At 37.6% G+C, this 24,525-nt stretch overlaps 1 protein-coding gene across 1 annotated transcript in view; it reads left to right on the plus strand.

Annotated features, from left to right (window-relative positions):
- Positions 1–24,525, plus strand: part of TET1 (tet methylcytosine dioxygenase 1) — a 136,372-nt gene that overhangs the window by 33,601 nt on the left and 78,246 nt on the right. The window contains exon 3 of the mRNA XM_032423540.1: positions 2,132–2,185. Coding sequence (XP_032279431.1) covers positions 2,132–2,185 — 54 coding nt within the window. The remainder of the gene's footprint in view (positions 1–2,131; positions 2,186–24,525) is intronic.

The following is a 24,525-nucleotide window of genomic DNA, read 5'->3' on the forward strand; positions in this document are numbered from 1 at the left end:
TTTTTCATGGTTTTGCTTCATTCGCCACAGAGAGCTTCTTAGTATGGGCTCAGTACGCTTGAAGTTGGCCTGATGGATGTGTTTAGGTCAGAACCCACTGGTTTTGCTACAAGGAGCCTTGCTTTTTATATTTGTTAACAATTTGGAGGGTGGGTAGGTGAGGGGGAGGTAGTTTAACTTGGGAAAACAGTGCATGTTGGACTTAACCATTCCGACAAGGAAAGCGTGCTTTTGTGGCAAACCGAAAGGCTAGGAATCCCGGGTGATGAAACACAGGCCTTCCGGCCCTCACTCTGTTCCTGATTTCTGGTTGTGGGAATCTGCTCTGAATCCAACTGCAAGTGGAAAACCCATCTTTGGCTGAGCAGCCAGGGAGGCCCTCCTGCCAATCCCCTAAATGTGTTGCTGAAACTTTGGCCCTGTGAGGATGGAGCTGAGGCTGTCTTCCCGAGATCTGTACCGCTGTCAAGGTGGCTGTGATGGGACTGTGACCAGCCTCTGCACTACATTTTGGCAGTGACCTTGAGACCTGCCAGCTCACAGCAGCTGTCCTGGTTCTTTCTCTCCTGCCACGGTTGCCTGGCCAGGGGGCTAACAGGAGGGCGCTAAACTCCTCTGGCTCTGGCATTCTCAGGGACTGGCAAGTTCCGACTACGGTGCCCAGCGCTCTCAGTGCCTACCACCCACTGGGTATGGTGGCAGTCCAGGTGTGTGAGGGTGGGTGGCTGCTAGTGCCGCCTCTGGCTCAGCTCCCAATCTCTGGGAAGCGGGTGGCCCCGTCTGACCATCAGCGGGGTGGGCAGAAGGCTCCGCGGTTGTGGGGGGTGGGGGTGGGGCGGGGAACCTGCTTGGCAGCTCCAGGGAGAGATGCTCAGTGACAGTTGATGATCTTGGGAGACAGAGGAGCCAAAGGTGCCCCTTTTGTCCCAAACGTGTGAGCCCACCTTCCAGACGGGAGGGATTTCTTTAGGAAATGAAGGTCACCAGAAATGTCCAGAGCAAGAGAGAGAAATCTTCTCTCTCCAGCCACTGAGAGTGACAAGTGTATTTTGAAAACTCCTCCCCCTCTCCTTGTCCTCATCCTGTCCTTTTGCTTTCAAGTGGCTTCATTAGTATTTTTTAATTCGCCTTTGTCATTGGACATTTATTGACAGAAATCAAATTGCTGTATTTCTGGGCAAAGCGCCTGCTGCAAAGAGGTGTGGTTCCCGGGGAATGAGACACGCAGCCCAACAGCTGAGCCTACACTGTCCTCACATAACCTCCCTGCCTTAAATATCGCCAATATTTAGCCTTGCCTTATAAAGTAAAAATGCACAATACCTTCCAGAGTTTCAGCAAGCCCAAATGCCCCCCTCGGCTCAGTTATATCTCCTGTACGTTGGAGGCTGAGCCGCGCACCCCTCCCCCCGCGCAGACCTGCCCTCGGAGCCGCCAAGAGGTTACTAATCAGGGAGCCTCCGCCATCGATCCGATGGTGGAGACCTGGGGGATTTGTGTGCATTGTTTTTGCTGAAGCCTCCTGTGATTTCGGCGCGACCAGATCCTCTGCAGCGCACTCCATGTCGCAGCTTGTGGCTGCCTGTGTCCTGTGGTGAGAGCGGAGCCGCACAGGAGATCCTTTGTCTAGGAAGGCTAGCAGAGAAGATCACTTTGGAGTTGCTAAGCTCTGCATTGCCATTGGCTGCACTCTTTGTGGGGCTGTTTTTGCAAAAGGCATGCCCAGCACGTCTACAGTGCTGGCAGGCCAGGGCTGCCTTTAAACACCATGATAATAATACCAAAAAGCAGTTTGCAGAACTGTTCCACTGTAGAGGCTTCCTCTGCAGAAGCAAGCAAGATGGCTACCTCGTGGGCTTCGCTGTGAAGAATGCAGAGGCTAATTAAGACAGACTTTAAGGGGAAAAAAGGGTATTTCCCTACTTCATCTTTATGCAAGGCTTTTTTTCAGTGACTTTTCAAGTATACATTTTACATAAGCTCTTTAGGTTCTGCCTAGCAAACATGTTGATGATTTTAAATGGTCTAAGTAGTTTTATAGAGAAATAGCCAAAAATTTTGGGGGGGGGGGTGGGAGCTAATTTTTTTTTTTCTTAAACGGAGGCTCATTTTGCAATTTGATTTTTTTTAGGTTATAAAAGAAAACAAGAGGCCCCAGAGGGAAAAGAAGCCCAAAGTTTTAAAGGTAATCAGCTATTGATTAAATCATATTTAATTTTTTGCCATTTCATATAGTATTTTTCTGTCACTTAGGAGTAAATTTGGAGTACAGTGGATGTGAATTCTCCCGGATTTTCAGTAGATAAATGAATTTTCACTCAACTGAAGTGTTTTTTTTCTCTCTCTCTCTTTTTTCTGATGTGCTGTATGATGTGCATATTAGCATCCTTTATTTTCAACTCCACACAAGTCTGCAGAAGGAAAAGTTTATATGCAAAGTGTTGTGAATAAAATTTGTTTTTCTTTGTAGATCCTTTTGTAGCATCTGCCTTTGTGGTGTTGCACCAGTGTGTAAACTTAAGCTCTTAAGGAGACACTATTTGAAGTTGACAGCTATGATCCATTGTGATTTTAATAGACCTTCCATTAGATACTATTTTAAAATGTGTGGTTTTGCTTTCCAAAGGAAAAGGTCCTTAGAGATTTTAGTTCAACTTAAAATATGTAAGCCATCAAGATCAGCCAAATTATCATTGCCTAATCCCAAATTCTCATTGAATCATTTTTAATTTTGGCATTCATAGAGCTGTAGGAAATATACATGTTTTCTTTATTTTCAGTGGTTTGCCTAATGAGTATTTATCAGTAACCTAATTCAGTTATAAGCTAACAGTCTGTGTTATGAGCTTTGTACAGTATTTAGAAGGGTTAATTTAAAAGCATATGGCACTACTCAAAGTTCAAGGCTAGCTTTAGTTTAGCAAAGGGGTGCTTGTGTGTTAAAGGTTTCAAGTGGCATATTGCTGTTATAAATGTAAGCAACCTGAGCAAGTAACCTTTTTAATTCAAAAAACACATATTAAGCAATAAAACTTACTGATCTTTAAAATTATATCATGTATATATAATTAACAATATTTTAACCTAATCTTAGCTTTTCTTTTGCAAATAAAGTTTTAGCACTCAAAGAGGAACAACATGTTGAACTATGGATGTGGCAAATTTTTATTCATTTGCTTCCCCAGTTGTGTACCTTGAAAATGTTTTTGACATGGAGAACCAAACCTTGCATTGCTTTCAAATTTGTCTGACCACCTTGAGTTTCTGTTTCCTGTGTGTACGCGGCGTTGCCATGTACATTTTCATCAACCAACAAGTTATTTGTTTAATATTTACCACACAGTCATCAGTGTTCTAGGCACTGTGAAATGAATGAAATTGCTTGGCACAAATTCTCATTGGGCCTGGACAAATAGAATACTGGTTATTTTCAAGGTAAATTAACCCCTCCTGTTTTTCTTCTGCATATTGATCTACCCACTCCCTTTTACTTCCTTTCCCTCCTCCAACTATAAAATTGTATCATTAAAAGCCCTGCTTATATTTCTTAATCTCTTCTTACACTTTCTGTGTTGGGTGTATCCATCTCAGGTGTTTTGTCTTCAAATCTTCAAGTGAAAAATCATTTTAGTGCTGCTGTTAAAATGGCTCTCAGATTTGCAGGGGTTAGGGTGGGGGCATAGGAGAAAGAGGTCAGTTGCATGGACATATTAATATAGATGAAGCTTGGTAGCTAAATCATCATCTGCCTTTGCTAGGAAGTAGAATTGGGTTTGGGGGATACTATTTAATTCTATGTTTATTTTGTTAGTCTGTGGGTATCCTGTCACCTGAAATAAATTTCAGAAGTAAATATACCATGTGTTGCTTTTTTGAATGAGGGCAATGGACTCTGACTTATTTTAAAATAAATGCCTGTGGGTGGCTGAATTTCATGTGCCACAGCAACAGAACTGAATTGTTGCTCACTTTCCTCTATAGTTATCAGTTGTTGTATAAGAGTAGGGAAATGCCCTAAAAGGAAAAAATAATTTTTTCCCCTGATGTTGGCATTTTAAAATGTTTAATTTTCTATTAGCTGTAATGTATTTTGTTCTCCAGAGAAAGCTTTGTTTCTTTGTTCCACAGTAGAAATGCTAAAATACTTTCAGATTTTAGCTCGATATGTGTAAAATAGGTAGAATATTGTACAACCCTGAAGGAGATGTTATGAAAACTAAATCCATATTTTGGGAGGGAGGTCAGGGAAAGAGTACAACTTTCAGCTTAAGGTTTTATGGATGAGGACTCAGTGTTCCAGCTGGCTGCTATCTGGGGGAGCAGTGATGGGAGTCTACAGGTTACAGCTTGGTCTCCTTTCATAAATCTCTCTTTGTGTTTGGCATTGTGCCAGAGATCTAGTCCACTTCCTTTGACTCTGGCCTCTTAGATCTTCAAATCTGGGTCCCTTGCTTTTTGTCAGGGTGGATGCTGCAGGTATCCTAAGCAAAGATTTTCATCTTCATCATCTGTGAAGAAGTAATTGGACAGGTGAAGAGTCTGATTAAGGGAATTGGGTGCAGAATTGAAGCTTGTCCCATCCTACTCTGAACCTGCTAACTAAATATTGAATCCAGTTGTGGGGCTGAAATTGCCTGATATGTCTCATACCTCTCACTTTTAAGCAATCTATTATCTATATCAATAACCTATATTCATTCTATTGTAGTTCAAAATGTAAAACTGTAGATAGTGACTTCAAATCCCTGACTAGAGAGAGAATTCTCCTCTAGTTGAAATGCCAGTTTCTGTCCAAAGCACTCAGATGGCCAGAATGGATATCGAATGATGTGGGTAGGAGGTAGGTGAAGCACAAATTCCTACCCCCACTGGTTTTGGAGGACCAGGTTCCTGCCCAAGCCCTGTTGATTATCACTAGAGTTATTTTATATATACATGGCAGCTTATTGGCTGTGCTGTAATTATTTCCTTGACTCTTGAGTAAGGTAAAGGTGTGAAATAATTTCAGGCATTGATTCATAAAATTGGACTTGTGAGTGGCATGATTTGGAACTCCACTTGGTAGAAACATTTATGTAAATAATCTCTACTTGATGCGTCAGGGTAAGAGGATATATTCCCTTAAGAGAATGTCGATTTTAAGGTAATATCACTTTGGTTAGGTTGTCAATCGTTGTCCCTGGAAAAAAATCAGTTGCATGGTCATTTGGGGATATTGAGGGGAATTTAATAAAGGAATTGTTTAAAAGGTGTGGGCAGGGTTAAGGGAAAAACTAGGGATGGCAAAGCATCCCAGGACTAAATGACAGCAGAGATTTCTCACCACTCCTAGGCCTGAAGGGGCCAGGGAGTGAGAGCAGAAACCCAGATACAAAGAATAGTTGAAGTTGAAGAGATGGAGCAGGGTCTTTTATTGCAGCCTTTGGTAACGGGATGTTTCTGCAGAGAGGAAGTTTTGGGATGTGGGGGATCCAAATAAATACACTGCCCTCCAGTTTTCTGCTGTTTTCATTGGTGGATCCAATCAGAAGCCAAAAGGGGACAGGATGGTGTGTTCAAAAATAGTACCAGAATCATTATTATAAGAAGGTAACATTAGGCGAGTCTGGGTGAAGTGTATATAAGAAACCCTATACTATGTTTGCAACTTATCTGTAAATCTAGAATCATTTCTTTTCTTTTTCTTTTAAGATTTATTTATTTATTTGACAGAGAGAGCAAGAGAGCACAAGCAGGGGGAGTAGTAGAGGAAGGGGGAGAAGCAGGCTCTCCGCTGAGCAGGGAACCCCATGGGGGACTTGATCCCAGGACCCTGGGATCCTGCCAGAGCTGAAGGCAGACACTCAACCATCTGAGCCCCCCAGGCACCCCTAAAATCATTTCAAAATAAAAAGCATGGGCATCCCTGGCAGGAACCATATTTATACATTCTATAAGTAGAGACACTCTTTCGAGGGCAGTAAGGGATATTTTCTAGCTATTTGGTTATAAAATATTATCAAAGTCATATTTGGAAGAACTGAGTGAACAAATATAAAGAAATGTCAGTGGATATTAAACCAGGAAACAGTCTACAGATGATTTAGAAAAGAAATGAAAACTAAATGATCTTCCTGCTAGCTTCTACACTGGCAGCCCTGCTCTTCACTGTTTCCTTCCTTCCTTGATGATGCTGATAAAGGAGAACAAGTGGTACTGGGGACTGATGGGGGACATAGACATATTTCTCACTAGGAGAGAAGACCCAAGCATATAGCTATACTTAAATATATTTTTAAAGATTTTATTTATTTATTTGTCAGAGAAAGAAAGAGAAAGAGCACAAGCAGGGGGAGCGGGAGAGGGAGAAGCAGCTCCCCACTGGGCAGGGAGCCTGATGCGGGACTCGATCCCAGGATGCTGGGATCATGACCTGAGCCGAAGGCAGACGCTTAGCCTACTGAGCCACCCAGGCGCCCCTACTTAAATATCTTTTTGAAAAATGTTTTGAAAGGAGAATCAAATCATAAATAAATCATATTCATACATGGTCTTGATTTGCATGACATAGTGACATTCAAAATATTCAGTACAATCCTTGCCTGGCACATAGTAAATGCTCAGTAAGCTCAATTTCCTGAACAACATCATTTACATTCAATATTATTATTATTTTTTTAAGCATATACTAAATGCTGGGGCTACAATGGTGTACAAGCCCAAAATGGTTTCTGCCATCATGGAGATTAACTTTGCTTAGGAAAGGCAGGGGGAAAAAAATTAAAGACAAATGAATAAATTACAGGGCGCCTGGGTGGCTCAGTCGTTAAGCGTCTGCCTTCGGCTCAGGTCATGATCCCAGGGTCCTGGGATCGAGTCCCACATCGGGCTCCCTGTGCGGCAGGAAGCCTGCTTCTCCCTCTCCCACTCCCCCTGCTTGTGTTCCTGCTCTCACTATCTCTCTCTCTGTCAAATAAATAAATAAAATCTTTTTTAAAAAATGAATAAATTACAAATTGTAGTATATGCTTTGAAGGAAACAAAAAAAGTGCCAAGCTAGGGAAATTTACTTCATATTTTTGAGAGCTGTCCCCTTCATTTTTATTATTATTTTTTAAAGATTTTATTTATTTATTTGACAGAGAGAGAGACAGCAAGAGCAGGAACACAAGCAGGGGGAGTGGGAGAGGGAGAAGCAGGCTTCCCGCTGAGCAGGGAGCCCGATGTGGGACTCGATCCCAGGACCCTGGGATCATGACCCGAGCCGAAAGCAGACGCCTAACGACTGAGCCACCCAGGTGTCCCTCCCCTTCATTTTTAAATTGTTACCCATACTGGTGCTGATTTAAAAGTACCAAATTAGATACAATTGAGTTATCTTGTTTATTTTTAAAACCCATTAAGCTAGGAGAAGTGGAAGATTGAATAGTTACTAAACATTTTTCTCTGCACACTTATCTACAACTTTGTTTCGGTTAGTGAAAAATCATTGGTAGAATGATAAACTTTTCTTTTTATTTTATTTATTTGAGAGAGAATGAGATAGAGAGAGAGCATGGGGGGAGGGTCAGAGGGAGAAGCAGACTCCCTGCTGAGCAGGGAGCCCAATGCGGGACTCGATCCGGGACTCCACGATCATGACCTGAGCCTAAGGCAGTCGCTTAACCAACTGAGCCACCCAGGCGCCCCTAGAATGATAAACTTTTCTTAACTCTGGTTATAATGTAACATTCCATGACTTAAAGTAACATGTTGCAAATTTAAGCGCCAGATCAAATATCGAGCTTGACCATTGTTCAGGCAAAAAAGCATGCCATTTTTATAGTCTTTCATAGTCACATGCATGCAGTGAATCCCAGACTTCTGAGTATAATGGACTAGTGGGGAAAAATTTGGAGTGGGTGGTAAGAATATCCAGAAAGCAGTACGAGCTTTTTAAAAAACAAAAAAACAAAAATCATATAAATTCAAAGAAGATAATCTCAGAATACAGGACAGTCATATAAATTTAATTATTTAGTTTTATGATTCCACACATGGTCCTTATTTTCCTCATTATGTCATAAACTGGCAAAAATTGTCAAAGATGTGTACTCATCCATCAGTGTTTATTCACACGATCAAAGGCGCACATGGGGCTTCTGGTTTGCATACCCAGAAACTGTAATACAGCATTTTGCCCAGAGATGATCAGAATGATTTCAGGGCTAAGTTCTCACTAAGCCAGCTCACACACAATCAAATCATTCATTTACTATTGGAGCACGTACATTTTCAGTGACTCAAGACCCATGTTCATTCTGTAATTTCTAGGAATGATCCCAGAGAATCAGTGAATAAAAGCCAAATGGGGTGAATGGGCGTGAGGAAAATTTCATTCAAGCTACCAAAAAAAAAAAAAAAAAAAAAAAGAATCTGTTGAATTCTTCCTAGCTAAGAAAAGAATATATATATACCTTGTGTCTTGAAAACTTAAGCTCATTTGAAACTGTGTTTTCATAGTACTGGACTAGAATGTATTCTTAAGAGACAGATAAAAAGCACTAAATAAGAAATGTTAATAAATTTTTGTTGAAACCTTACTGGTATCTTAATTCATTTTCAAGTTTAATTTAATAATGGAATGTCCTTCAGTGTCCAAATGTTATAAAAATAATATTTTTAAAGATCTGATCATAAAATTTATCCACCACAGTGGCCTATGCAAGAGAATGAAGATTATAGAATCTTTTTTTAACCTGTTGTGATGATTTATTGCTTTAAATACTGACTAACTCTTTGAGTCCTTTTTGAACTAAAAGCAGGACTTTCTGCATGTGACAAATTTTAAGAGAGGAGATGTTATAGTTTTATCATCTATGTTTAAAATTTACTGATGTCATATGAATTTGATTAAAGCACATGTTCTTTTCATGGTTCTAAGGAACCAGATGTTAACAGTAAACTTATTATAGGAACTTACTCATTTTATTTTATTTATTTTTATTTATTTTTATTTTTTGAAGATTTTATTTATTTATTTGACAGAGAGACAGCATGAGGGAGGGAGCACAAACAGGGGGAGTGGGAGAGGGAGAAGCAGGCTTCCCGTGGAGCTGGGAGCCCGACGCGGGGCTCGATCCCACGACCCTGGGATCATGAGCTGAGCCAAAAGCAGACGCTTAACAACTGAGCCACCCAGGCACCCCAGGAACTTACTTATTTTAAAGAACTAAATTACTTTAAATATTATATGGTATGTGTACTTAATTTGAAATATAGTACATACATAAACATACCTACATAAGATAGGATTGTTGTAGAGTTAAATTAATTATTTAATACATGTAAAGTGGTTAGTTAGGACAGCCTGGCATGTAGTAATTTCTCAATTAGTGTATTATTATATCTAAAGGTATAATATGTGTTACTAAAAAATATTAAGTGAACCTTTCAGAAAATGTGTGTTTTCTTAGCAGCATATTCACTTAATTACTTTATTTGAAAAATATAAACCTATATTCCAGAAAGCCTTTTCTTTCCTTTTAAAAATTCCACTTCTGCTTTTTGTAATGAAGAATATTAGAAATAAGACTTCAAACCTTGAAAGTCCTAAATTTCTCTTTCCCCTTTTATTTTTAAATATTTTATAGGGGGGCCTGGGTTGCCCAGTTGGTTGGGCGTCCGACTCTTGATTTCAACTCAGGTCATGATCTCAAGGTCATGAGACAAGCCCAAATCAGGCTCAGTGCTGGGCATGGAATCTGCTCAAGATTCTCCTCTCCCATATACACACACACACACATACACTCACACATATATATAATAGAATCAAGTATTTCTGTAATAAAGACTAGAATATCATCAGTATGAAAAATAATCTCACAATTAATGATTAGTTTGAATTATAGAACTTAGGTACAAAGACAAAGGTAAGATGGACATGAACACATCCAAAACAGAACACAAGCTTTAGTGGTGTTTTCAGGTTATGTATCTTAAGCCTGTTTTCTTCCAGATAAGAATCACGTAATAAAGTTCTCACTAAATTATCAAAAAAATTATTTTAAATATCTGAAGGTATTTTTTCTCTTAGAAAGAAATGTTTTCACTTACTATCTTATGTATTCATTTCACTTTAGAAAAAATTATCTAATAACTATTTCAGTTTTTGAAATAAGCTTAAAGTTTTGACAAAACTTCCTTTTATATCTGAAATTTTCTGAGCATTTAAATTATGATAGCATAAATAATGTTTTTTATTACTTTTCATTTTTTTATTTGAATTTTATATCTCCTATGGTATCAGCAGTACCCAAAGGAAGGTGGATGACCTTTAATGTCACATAGTCCTAGGTTAAGCCCTGCCTCATCTATTTACTGTATGACCTAAGGAAGTTTAAGTGAAGTCTGAGACCTCTTTTCCTTATCTGTAAAAGGGGAACAGTAACTAATCCACAGTGTTGTTTGGTAGCTTGCATAATTTTTAATTTACTTAATTTATCTCATATATAGTGTATATTCAACAAATGATAGCTTAAACCATCATTATTGTTTTTGTTGTGATTGTTAATATAAAATCCTTTGTAGAATATTAATGTGTTTAGATTTTGGGTTCTCATTTTTTTAAAGATTTTATTTATTTATTTGAGAGAGAGAGAGAGTGAGCAGGAAGGGTGGGGGGATGGGAGAGAAGAAGCAGACTCCCCACTGAGCAGGGAGCCCAGTGGGGGGCTTGATTCCAGGGCCCTGGGATCATGACCTGAGCTGAAGGCCGACGCTTAACCGATAAGCCACCCAGGCACCCCAAGTTCTCATTATTCTTTAAACTAGATTGTAAACCTTTTAGTTTAGAGCAGTAGTCAACTTTGTGTTCTGTGTAGTGTCTTAATGTAATACCTTGGGCCTACAATTCAATAAGTGTTAGTTTAATGAATGATTAAATTAATACATATCATGGCCTGATTTCAGTCAGTTGGGTCAGAACTGTAGAAATTACTATGCTGACATCTTGGTGTATAAGAGAAACTGTGTTTTCTCAAATCATCTGGCCAGGCCTGAGTAGTCTGTGTAATGAATTGCTATGGAAATCAAGATATATATCTAATAAATTTAAATTAATTTGAGTAATTTTTCTTTAATTTTTACCTAAAAAAACTAAGCCTACAGAAAAGTTGAATGAATAATACGTTAAACATCTGTATTCTTTTACATACTTTTTTTTTTTTGCTGGACTATGTGACATTTTACCTGTAAATACTTCAGCATGCCTCTCCTAAGAAAAGACTGTTCTTCTATGTAACCACAATACAATTATTACACTAAAGAAGTTTAGTATTTTTTTAAAGATTTTATTTATTTATTTGACAGAGAGAGACACAGCAAGAGAGGGAACACAGGCAGGGGGAGTGGGAGAGGGAGAAACAGGCTTCCTGCGGAGCAGGGAGCCCGATGCGGGGCTCGATCCCAGGACCCTGGGATCATGACCCGAGCCGAAGGCAGACGCTTAACTGACTGAGCCACCCAGGTGCCCCTAAAGAAGTTTAATATTGATTCAGTCTAATCTAAAATACTGTCACATTGAAAAATCTTTTCAGCTGTCCTCCAACCCCCTAAAAATCCTTTGTAGCTGTTTTCCTCCTGATTTAGCGTTCAGTCTTAGATCACATCTTGCATTTGGTTGTGTCTCTCGGATTATCTGTTTTTTCTACTATTGTGTGTGTGTGTGTGTGTGTGTGTGTGTGTGTGTGTTTCTTGACTGATGAGTTTGAACACTGCTTGTCTTTTCTTACATTCTTTTTTTTTTTTTTAAGATTTTATTTATTTATTTGACAGAGAGACACAGCAAGAGAAGGAACACAAGCAGGGGGAGTGGGAGAGGGAGAAGCAGGCTTTCCGCTGAGGAGGGAGCCTGATGTGGGGCTCCGTCCCAGGACCCTGGGATCATGACCAGAGCCAAAGGCAGATGCTTAATTGACTGAGCCACCCAGGCGCCCCTCTTTTCTTACATTCTCATAAAATCTTTCAGTTTGACAGTCAAGAAGTCTGGGTAACTGGCAATAAATTTCAGGTTTTGGGTAGATTGTCCAATCCACATTTAGCTGTTGGAGACTGTCCAATGCTTCCTGGATTGGATCCTAAATTTCTAATTAGAGGAGGTAAGCAGATTGAAAAAAAAAATAAGTGTAAATTCAGAGATTAAATTGATCTTCTGCATCTACACCTGGAGGAAGCAGGGAATGGACGAGAAAGGGATACCTTGGCTATTGGTTCACTGAAATAAAGAAATAAAAAATGAAGTAGAGGTATTTCTAGAGCCATGGGGAAGCACTTACAAATGTATTATTGGCTTGAAGTAAGGGTTTTGATGAACCTTATAAAAATCTGAGGTTTATTTGATTCAGATAAATAGAAGGCATTTCAAAATGTTAATTTTATCACTCCACCCATGAAATCTAGTTTATTTTACGGCTAGTGTAAAATAACTGCACCGCAGGTTAGACCATTTCATCAGAAATGTAATCCAGCTGTCCAGGGTTTATTTAAAGCCTCTGATATTTGATCTCTTCACTAAAAGAAGTTAGAACCATCAGAAAGCCGAGTTACCTGGGCCACATTTCCTAAGATCCCATGCATTATGACACACGATACAGTTATATAGGGCCTGACAGGCTAACGTCTGCTCAGTATAATTTCTTTTTTTTTTTAAGATTTTATTTATTTATTTGAGAAAGAGAGAATGAGAGACAGAGAGCACGAGAGGGAAGAGGGTCAGAGGGAGAAGCAGACTCCCCACTGAGCAGGGAGCCCGATGTGGGACTCGATCCTGGGACTCCAGGATCATGACCTGAGCTGAAGGCAGTCGCTTAACCATGCTCAGTATAATTTCTAATAAAAATGGGCTTTGAAGATTAATTTACGGGCTGCCCGTAGTCAGAAAGAAAAAGACAATATAAACAATGTTATCCAATTTGACTTTTCAGTCAGAATACTCAGATTCATAGGTCAAGCAGTGTAAGGTGCTCAACTTTGAAATGAGAAAGCATCTGGTCTTCCTCCTCCTTTCTTGTGAACTTCATTAAAATAAAAAAATTTTTTTTGATATATTTTCAAACAACAGAAAAGCTGTGAGTAGTACAAAGTAGTCCCATATACCCCTCACCAAGTTTTCCCAAATGTTAACATTTTATCTTGTTTGCTTTATCTCTCTCCATATACATAGATTTCCCCCTTGAATTCTTTAGTGTAACTTTCAGATGTGATGTCTCTTTACCCTAAATACTAAAATGTGTGTTTCTTACAAACAAGGACCTCTTCTTACATAATTATAGTAAAAAGATCAGTCAGTAAATTAACATTGATATAATACTATCATTATCTAATCATCACATTTCACCAATTGTCCTTAATAATGTAGTGATATCAAAAGATAATCTCATATCACACACTGCATTCAGTTGTTCTTTTTTAATATTAAAGGTATTATTTTATTATGCATAGTTTTATGACTACTTACATACATATATACATAGTATACATATATATAGTCATATATATATATCACCTCGCAAAGTGACACACGTTGAAATTCAAAATTTTATATCTGTTAAAGGAATTGAAACTCCAAAAAATCCTTTCCTCAAAAAAGTAGAGTTCGTATAATTTTGAATTTTTCTAAATAGTTAAGGTCAAAAACGAAATTGCATTTTTACAAGCATTTTTCTTGAGAAAGGAACACTAATACTTGTTAGAGGTCAGCATAATTTTTATACCAAATCATAACAAGAATATTACAGAAAGGAAAATTACAAATTAATCTCTTTCTGTATCTGAACATTCATGCATACATGCATATAGCCTAAACAAAATATTTCAAATAAATTCCAGCTATATATAAAGAGGATAATATATTGTGACCAGGTGGGACCTATTGTAGTAATGCAAGGTTGGTTTAGTATTTAAATCAATCATTGCATCTTACCTCATTAAGAGAATAAAGGGGAGAACTCAAATGCTCGTCTCAAAATTGATGAAGGAGAAGCATCTGATAGATTCAGCCGACATTTAAAACTGTTTAAAAATACAGAAAATTTTGAATAGAATGGAACTGTCTTAATTTGATATATTTTGTTTAAAAACACTTAAAGCAGCCATTTTTAATGGTTGTGTATTAAAATATTTTATCCTGAGATTGGGAAGATTAAAAGGATGTCTCCCAAGACTAAGTATATTCAATACTATATTTGAGTTATAAGCCATTGCAATGAGCTAAGAGAGAAAAGATACACACTATATAAAGGAATAAATAGAACTGATGAATATGACATTATAATATATACAGAAAATCCAAAAGAATCCACAGATTGCATTAAAAAAAAAAATCAATAGTTAATTTAATCAAAGGTGGGTTTTTTTGTTTTTTTTATTTGACAGAGAGAGAGAGCGAGAGCAGGAACACAAGCAGGGTGGGTGGGAGAGGGAGAAGCAGCCTTCCCGCTGAGCAGGGAGCAGGATGCGGGGCTCGATCCCAGGACTCTGGGATCATGACCTGAGACGAAGGCAGACGCTCAATGACTGAGCCACCCAGGCGCCCCAAGGTTTTTTTTGTTTTTAATTCAAGCAATGACTTTATGGGTTTTTTTTAAGCTGGCATATTTTATTTTATTTTTTGAAAAAATTTTAATTTAAATTAATTAACATATAATGCATTAGTTTCTGAGGTAGAGGTCAGTGATTCATCAGTCTTATATAATTAATACCCAGTGCTCATTATATCACGTGCCCTTCTTAATGTCCATCACCCAGTTACCCCATCCCTCCACTCCCCCTCCCGCCAGCAATCCTCAGTTTGTTTCCTATGATTAAGAAGAATCTCTTATGGTTTGTCTCCCTCTCTGATTTCATCATTTTCTTTTTTCCTCTCTTCCCCTATGATCCTCTGTTTTGTTTCTTAAATTCCATATATGAGTGAGATCATATGATAATTGTCTTTCTCTGACTGAGTTCTCTCTTTAATCTTGCCAGTCTGATGTTTTCAAAGAATGAAGGTCAGTTATTTTTGTAGAATGTCACTTAATTTGGGTTTATTCAATGTTTACTCATAATTAGATTCAGGTTATGCATTTTTAACAAGAATGTCACAGAAGTGAGCTTGTGTTCTTCTCAGTGGATCTTATCTGGAGGCACATGATACCAATTTGTTCCATTACTATGATCTTAACATTGATCACTTGATAAGGTGGTATCTGCCAGGTTATAATTTATTCTTACCTTTTGTAATTTATTATGGTGAGATACTCTAGGACTATCTAAGTATTCTGTTTCTTCTCATTGATCTTTAGAATCCATTCATGATTCTTGTCTGAGTGAAATATTATTATGCACTCAATTTTTAACCTAAACATCCTGTTTTATATTTTATTACCTTTCAGGCACCTTGACTTTTGGGGGGCATAAAAAGTTGATCTTAAAAACTTTTAAGTTCTAAAGATTAAATGAATAAAACTTTTTAGTAGTAACAAAAAATGCCTTTGGCTCTATTTAATGTCTTATTGTACATTGTAGGCAAATGGTTAATTTTGGTTGAGAATGTTGGATTTAGGCTACTGTGTGGTAAAATGTGGGTATAGTATCTGGGATGTTGAGAAAAAGCAGGTATCAGGATGATGAAGCTAACAAGGCATAGAATTCCAAGGGAGCGTGACGTAGACTTCATTCCTTCTTTATCTTGCCCTTTCAACCTCTTATCTTCCACACAACGCTATCTTACCAAGAACTTAATACAAAAGAAAGAAGCCCAACTCAGAAACTCAGCAGAAACAAAGTAAAATAGAAGATAATCAACCAGTGATAACCTACTCCCTCAATCGAGGACCCAGTAGCTTTAAAAGAAAAGAAAAAATAATTGTTTATGAACCAGATAAGAAACCAATTACATTAAAGATTCTTTAGGATAGATACAAGAAACAAAACTCACAAAATCACCTCTGACTGGAGTTAATAAGTTATAATAAAAGTATACCCCAATCCTATGTACAGTTAATGATCAGATGGAAACATCAAAGTGTAGTCAAAATTAATTATGTTAAATAATAAAACGCAAAGATCAGTATGATTTTAGAAAATCCAGTAAACTCATTTAAAAATAGTTTTTAAATTACAAAAAAAGAACAAACTTGAAAGAAATTCAAACAGAAATGTGAAAAAGCAAAATTGTCCTATACTCATTGTCCTTCCCGTCTTTCAACTTCCTTACTGTCACATGTGAGAGGTACATACTCTTAATAGTTTTGTGAGTATTTTCCAGATATAGTTTATATACATACAAGTGTATCTATAGTTCCATATATGTCATGCATATATACAGATGTATCAATTCATTTTTTTAATAGTGGTATTATTTTCTTGAAATATATTCGATATGCATTGAAATACTCAGGTTTTATATATATTATTCAACCAGTTTTGATGAATACATAGACACCAATCATTTCTGTTACCACAGCAAGTTCCCCTGTGATTCTTCCTAGTCGGTATTACCTTCCCCCCACCCCAGCAACTACTGATCTGTTTCTGTCATCATAGGTTAGTTTCTTTTACATATGAAATCACATAGAATAAGTTGGCTTCTTTCACTCAGTACTAGGTAGGTAGATTTGAATATCCTTAGTTTTTTGTTTTTTATTTTTAAAACAGCTTCATTGAGGTATAATTCATATACCACACAATTCACTCACTGAAAGCGTACAATTCAGTGCCTTTTAGTATATTTACAGTTGTACATGGATTACCACAGTCAATTTTAGAAGATTTTCATTATCCCAGAGAGTAATCCTGTTCCCCTTAGCTGACACCTCCCAACCGCTCCATCCACTCTAGGCATAGGCAACCAGTAATTTACTCTCTATCTCTATGGATTTGCCTATTTTAGACATTTCATATAAACATAATCATGCAATACACAGTACTCTGTGACTGGTTTCTTTCATTTGGCATAATATCTTCAAGGTTTATCCTTGTTGTAGCATGTATTAGTACTTAATTCCTTCCTTCCTTCCTTCCTTCCTGAATAATATTCCATTGTCTGTACATAGTACATTTTATTTATCCAGTCACCATTTGGGATGTTTCCACTTTTTGGCTATTATGAATAATGCTTCTGTGGTCATTCATATATAAGTTTTTGAGTGGGACATATGTTTTCATTTCTCTTGGGTGCAGACCTACAGGTAGAATTGCTGAGTTGTATGTTAACATTATGGTTAACTTTTAGATAAATTGCCGAACATCGCTAAAGCAGCTGAACCATTTTACATTCTCACTAGAATTGTGTGAGAGATCCAATTTCTGTATATATTTTGGCTGACACTCATTATTCTATGTCTTTTATATTTTAGCCCTCCTAGTGGGTAGGTGAAGTGGTGTCTCACATGGTTAATGATAGTAAGCATCTCTTTATGTGCCTGTTAGCTATTTGGGTGTCTTCTTTGGAGAACTATTCATGTTCTAATGGGTTATTTGACTTTTATTGTTGACTTATAATTGTATATGTGTATTCTGCATTCAAGACCCTTGTAAGTTGTATGATTTGAAAAAATTTTACCCCAGTCAGTAGGTTATCTTTTTCTTGATGTGTCTTTTGAAGCACAACAGTACTTTTTTTTTTTTTAAGAATTTTATTTCTCTACCTGAGAGAGAAAGAGAGCAAGCACACAAGTGGGGGGAGGGGCAAAGGGAAAGAGAGAAGCAGACTCTTCCTGGAGCAGGGAGCCCGACGTGGGGCTCGAACCGAGGACTCTGGGATCATGACCTGAGCCGAAGGTAACCAGCTGCTTAACCAACTGAGCCACCCAGGTGCCCTGAAGCACAATAGTTCTTAATTTTGATGATGTTCAGTTTATCTGGTTTTTTTGGTTGCTTGCTTGTGCTTTTGTTGTCATATCTAAGAAACCATTGCCTAATATAAGTTTACAAATATACATAAGTTTTCTTCAAAGAGTTCCTTGGTTTAGCTTTTACTTTATTTTTTTTAATTCTTTTTTTTTAGCTTTAAAATCTTTGATTCACTTCAAGTTAGTTTTTATATATGTTGCGAGGCAGGGTCCAACTTAATCCTTTGCAAGTGGATATCCAGTTGTCCCAACACCATTTATTGAAAAGACTATTTCCCCATTGAATTGTCTTGGAACTCATCATATTTTTGAGTTTCATTCATGTTGTTGTGTATATCAGTCCTTTGTTCCTTTTTATTGCTGAATAGTATTCCATTGTAAGACTATACCGCACTTTGTTTATTCACTGTCTCATTGATGGACATTTTGATTATTCCCAATTTGGGGCTTTTACGAGTAAAGCTGTTATGAACATTCTTATACAAGGGTTTTTTTGGTGGACATGTGTTTCCATTTCTCTCAGGGAGTTGAATTGCTGAGTCATAGGGCAGGTGTATGTTCAGTCTTTTAAGAATCTGCCAAACGATTTTTTAAAGTGTCATTTTATACTTCCACAGCGAATTATGAGAATTCTTAGTTGCTCCACATCTTATGCAACATTTGGTTTGGTACCTTGTTCATTTAGTCATACTAATGATAGCTACATTCTTTTTTTTTTTTTTTTTAAAGATTTTATTTATTTATTTGAGAGAGAATGAGAGAGAGCACATGAGAGGGGGGAGGGTCAGAGGGAGAAGCAGACTCCCTGCCGAGCAGGGAGCCCGATGCGGGACTCGATCCAGGGACTCCAGGATCCCTGAGCCGAAGGCAGTCGCTTAACCAACTGAGCCACCCAGGCGCCCTGATAGCTACATTCTTATGTTATCCATCATATGGCTCTATAATAACTGTATTTTTGAACACTATTCTATATATTACCTAAAAATAGTAGCATTATTAAATTACATTAATATTTTGGGAAAAAACCCTATCATCCAAGAGAATTAATTTGCTTATAGTTTTTCATCATTATAGTTATTATTAAAATAAACATACTTGACTAAACACAGATTTTTAAAGGTATATAATCCATGTACCTGTTATATAATATTGAACCTATAATAACAGTATGAACAAAAATAGAGGTAAAGGTGCAGTGCCGGGGGGTTTAAAAATTATTACTCTTCTAAGCATTGGTGGTGAACTTTGGTAATTCCGTAGAGGAAGCAGGATCAATCTTGCATTTTTGCCATTTGCCTTTAATCTTTGGATTAAAGCATAGAACACCCAAAAGAGGAATTGAAGTTCAGGATGTTTGATGATAGTGTACAAAATTTTGCTCATAGTTGGTCCAAAAAGAGTTCACAGTTCTACTTAAGATAGATGGCATCCCATAATAATGACAGTACTTGGAAATAAGAGCACCTAAATAACATCAGTGATGTTTATGGTGGCATGGAGAATGAAAGAGTTGTCTGGAAGCTTAAAACAAACAAACTTCCTAAGTGGTCAGCATCATAAAAGAAGAAATATAAACGTCCAAGAAATAGTTTTTCAATGATCAACCTCTACAATAATTTGAAAATGTGCATTAAGAATGTTTTTGTTTTTTTATATGTGAATTTGGAAAGGTAAAAGGACAAGATTAGCAAATATAAGAAATTTGAGTTAAAACGGGACACTTGGCACTCTGAAAATAATAAATCGGTACTATCTTTCTGGAGAGTAGTTTGGCTTAGAGTCTTGAAAGTATGCATGGCCAGGCACCTGGGTGACTTAGTCAGTTAGGTATCTGTCCCAGGGTCCTGGGATTGAGCCCCACATCAGGCTCCCTACTCAGTGGGGAGCCTGCTTCTCCTTCTCCCTCTGCCCCTCCCCCTGCTTGTGCTTTCTCACTCTTTCTCTGTTAAATGAATAAATAAAATCTTACAAAAAAAAAGTATGCATGCCTACTTCAGTCTTAAAAAATGAGAAATGTATCTATATATTTTTAAAAAGATGCGGAACTCAATCCCAGGACCCTGGGATCATGACCCAAGCCAAAGGCAGATGCTCAACCGACTGAGCCACCCAGGCGCCCCTGTTTCTATATTTTTTAATTGAATAAAATAAGTTACAAAATGATATGGTATAGATCTCATTTTTGTTTTAAAAATACAGTGCATCAAATATCATATACATGAAAAAGGATCTGGGAGACTCATATTAGTTTTCCCTGAGCAAATGATTTGGAGTCCTTTTTCTGGTTTTCCCTATCTGCCAGTTTTTTTTCCCTCCTGCAATGAGAATGTAATAAAATCAAAGAAATTTTAATTAAAATAAAAAATGCAAACCTTACCATTGTGATTAAAGAGCAGTGACTACCACTCTGAACATTGTGAAAACCATTCCTTCTGTGTAAACATTCCAGTAAAGCCGTGAGGGCAGAAAAGTCTTGGGGAGAGGAGTTTGGGCTCTAGGCTACGACAGGTATACATATTTTTTTGACTTTTTATGTGAATATCATTTCTAATTTAAAAGAATATTGCAGGGCGCCTGGGTGGCTCAGATGGTTAAGCGTCTGCCTTCGGCTCAGGTCATGATCTCAGGGTCCTGGGATCGAGTCCCACATCGGGCTCCCTGCTCCTTGGGAGTCTGCTTCTCCCTCTGCCTCTCTCTCTCTCTCTCTCTCTGTCTCTCATGAATAAATAAATAAAATCTTTCAAAAAAAAAAAAAAGAATATTGCAAAATAGTACAAAGAATTTACCCAACATCCCCAAATGTTTAAGTTTTATTTTAATTTCATTATAGTTAATATACAGTGTTATATTAGATTCAGGTGTACAATATAGTGATTCAACAAATATATACATGACCAAGTCCTTATCATGTTATGTGTTCTCTTTAATCCCCATCACTTATTCCCACCCCCACCCCCCCGCCACCTCCCCTCTGGTAACCATCAGTTTGTTCTCTATAATTAAAAATCTGTTTCTGGGTTTGTCTCTCTCTCTTTTTCCCCCTTTGTTTATTTGTTTTCTTAAATTCCACATACAAGTGAAATCATATGATATTTGTCTTTCTCTGACTGACTTCACATAGCATTTTACTTCCTAGCTCCATCCATGTTGCAAATGGCAAGATTTCATTCTTTTATATGGCTGAATACTATTCCATTGTATGTATGTATGTATGTATATAACATCCTCTTTATCCATTCATCAATAAATGGACACTTGTGCTGCTTCCATAATTTGGCTGTTGTAAATAATGCTGCTATAAATGCAAGGGTGCATGTATCCCTTTGAAGTAGTGTTTTTATATTTTTTGGGTAAATACCCAGTAGTGCAATTGCTGGATTGTAGGGTAGTTCTATTTTTTACTTACTATTTTCCACAGTACCAGTTTGCATTCCCACCAATAGTTCAACAGGGTTCCTTTTTCTCCACATTCTCTCCAACACCTGTTGTTTGTTGTGTTGTTAATTTTAGCCCATTCTGACAGGGGTGAGGTGGTATCTCATTGAAGTTTTGATTTTCATTTCCCTGATGATGACCATCCCCAAATGTTAATGTCTTACATACTATGGATCAAAACTAGGACATAACATTGACACAATATTATTTACTGTTCTAAAGACCTAATTCAAATTTGCCCAGTTTCCCCACTAATGTCCTTTTGGTGGTGGGGGGGGGGTTCCAGGGTTCAATTTAAGACTCTCATCACATTTAGTTGTCATGTTTCCTTAGTCTCCAAACTGTAATAGTTCTCAGTGTTTCAAAGCCTTTCATGGCATTGGGACTTTTGAAGAATCCTGTTCAGTTATTTTGTAGAATGTCCCTCATGTTAGGTTGTGTGATTCTCTCTCATGATTAAATTTAGGATATGCATTTTTGGCAAGAACCCACAGAAGCAGTGTGCCTTTCTCAGTGTATCATATCAGGTCTCATGTCTGAATTAACTTTGATTTCTTGGCTTAAGTGTCTGCCATGATTCTTCTCTATAAAATTATTGTTTCCTTTGTAGTTAAAAGGTATCTTATGGGGAGATACTTGGAACTATGCAAATATCCTGTCTTCCATCATATTTTTACCCACTAATTTTTTTTTTTTTTTTTTTTAAAGGCGGGTGAGGGGTGGAGGGAGAGAAGCAGGCTCATGCCCAGTGTGGAGCCAAAACGGGGCTCAATCTCACAACCCTGAGATCATGACCTAAGCCAAAATCAAGAGTTGGATGCTTAACCGAGTGAGCCCCCCAGGTGCCCCGACCTACCTGCTAATTTTAGTATTCATTTATAATTCTTGCTTCCAACAATTATTAATATGGTGCTTACCAAATGGTAATTTTCTACCATTCCTCTCCATCTATTAATGGGAATGGTACTGTAAGAAAGCACTGTCCCTTTTCTCCCACTTATTTATTCATTCAATTATTTATTATATCAGTATGGACTCAGAACTATTTATTTTATTCTATGGGCTATAATCAATCACTGATCGTTAAATAAAGGGTTAAGGAAGACTTGCCATGTCAGGTTCCAAGCATAAAAAATAAGACTGATAAGTGTGGAATAGGAAGAAACAGTATATTTAACTGTTTAGAGGTAGTTTCTTATTACTTTGGATACTTAAGCAGAGGTGATGAATCATTTAATAAAGGTAATGCAGAGATTGGGCCTGGCATAAAGAGGTGGATTCCACGTCCTTGAAGGTCTGTTCTAACCTTGAGATCCTCTCATCTGCTTAAGCAGAAAACACAGATGGTCACTTCATAACTTAACTACTAAGCTTGTGTAGTAAGGGTTTTATATCAGAGCATGTTTAGCCTCTGGTGTATCTGTTGCATAATTTGTAAAACCCAACCAGCATCCCAGGCAAAGGGTAAGGTGTATGGAACCTCAATGTATACACTCTAAAAATGCCAGACCTGACAGTTTCCATCACTTTCATGTAGCTGGGTTCTTACTTCTTAGAACTAAACATAATGATGTGTAAGTTTATCTCAAGGTCACTTTTTCTTGGATGTGTAAAGGAGATTATTGCATTTATTTGCTGGTGTAGTTGTGTTGTTTTATGATTTGCTGCCTGTTGTACTTCAAATCTTTTCAACACTTCCTCCTTAGAATCTTAGCCTTGATTTATACCCCCCCAGGCATTTTCATTTTTTCAAATGAGTTCTATATTTGTCTTTGTTTCCATGGTTTCTGAAATATTTCCACGAAACAATAAGAGTTTTAACAAACTTATTTTATTTTCTTATTTTATGTTCTTATATTTATTTATTTTACTATACAAAAAATATTGGACTCTAATTTTTATTTATTTATTTATTTAAGATTTTATTTATTTATTTGACGGAGAGAGAGAGACAGCGAGAGAGGGAACACAAGCAGGGGGAGTGGGAGAGAGAGAAGCAGGCTTCCCACCGAGCAGGGAGCCCGATGTGGGGCTCAATCCCAGACCCCAGGATCACGACCCAAGCGGAAGGCAGACGCCTAACGACTGAGCCACCCAGGCGCCCCTATTTTTTTTTTTAAAGATTTTATTTATTGATTTGACAGAGAGAGACACAGCCAGAGAGGAAATACAAGCACAGGGAGTGGAAGAGGGAGAAGCAGGCTTCCTGCGGAGCAGGGAGCCTGATGCGGGGCTCGATCCCAGGACCCTGGGATCATGACCTGAGTCGAAGGCAGACGCTTAATGACTGAGCCACCCAGGCGCCCCAATATTGAAGTCTATTTAAAATTTTTTCAAATTTATTTTTCCCTACCTTTATTGAGATATACTTGACATATAACACCATGTAAGTTTAAGGTGTACAACATGCTTATTTGATAGACATATATATTGTAAAATGATTACCACATTTTTGTGTTCATTTAGAATATCATTGAAATTTTCTTCCCTTGTAGTAACTTGCAGCGTTGGTCATAAATTTATTACTGGCCCAAACTTTACTCTTTTCTGTGTTTTTCAACTAATTGTTAGAGTTAGCAGGTCTTAGATGTTATTTCAATCTCTATGAGTCAAGTACTGCTCACCCCTGGCAAGGATCCTTTGTTTACCATAGTTAATCCAGCTTTTAATTCCACTGATTGCTCTTTCCCAAGCTCATTTGTTTGAATCAGTTTTGCAAGTATAATACCAAGAGGCCTGGTAGGAATTGCTTCATTATTAATGAATGTGTAACAACATCTGCTGAGGCTTCTTCATGCCTGGAGCCTCGTGTTCTCAAAAGTCCTGTTAGTTTCCATGGCTATCATCTCATTTGTTAGCAAAGCATCAAAATGACTTTAAGAACAGGCCACAAAAGTTTTCCTGGCAGCTTTCCAGCCAGGTACAGAAGAGAGGTATTTTAGGGTCAGATTGTAACTTTGGAATTCATAACAGAGAGGTGAGAAGAATTCAGCGATAACAGAGAGCCCTCAATGTTCACAGACTAGGAGACTTTTTTCTGGTGTTATTTTTGTTTGTTTTTATTAAAAGCCCTACACTCAGCTCTTTACAATCATCCTCAGTTGTATGATTGTAAAAGTGTGGCGATTTTCTGTTTTATGACACCAGTCTTTTGGGAACTGTGGAATTCAGAATCGTGTCCCTTTCTCATTTATGTTTTTATTCCTGTGTTTCTTAATTGGATTTATATTCCATGATGTTT

The sequence above is a fragment of the Phoca vitulina genome, unplaced genomic scaffold, assembly GCF_004348235.1.
Source record: "Phoca vitulina isolate PV1807 unplaced genomic scaffold, GSC_HSeal_1.0 scaffold29, whole genome shotgun sequence".
In the NCBI taxonomy this organism is placed as follows: domain Eukaryota; kingdom Metazoa; phylum Chordata; class Mammalia; order Carnivora; family Phocidae; genus Phoca; species Phoca vitulina.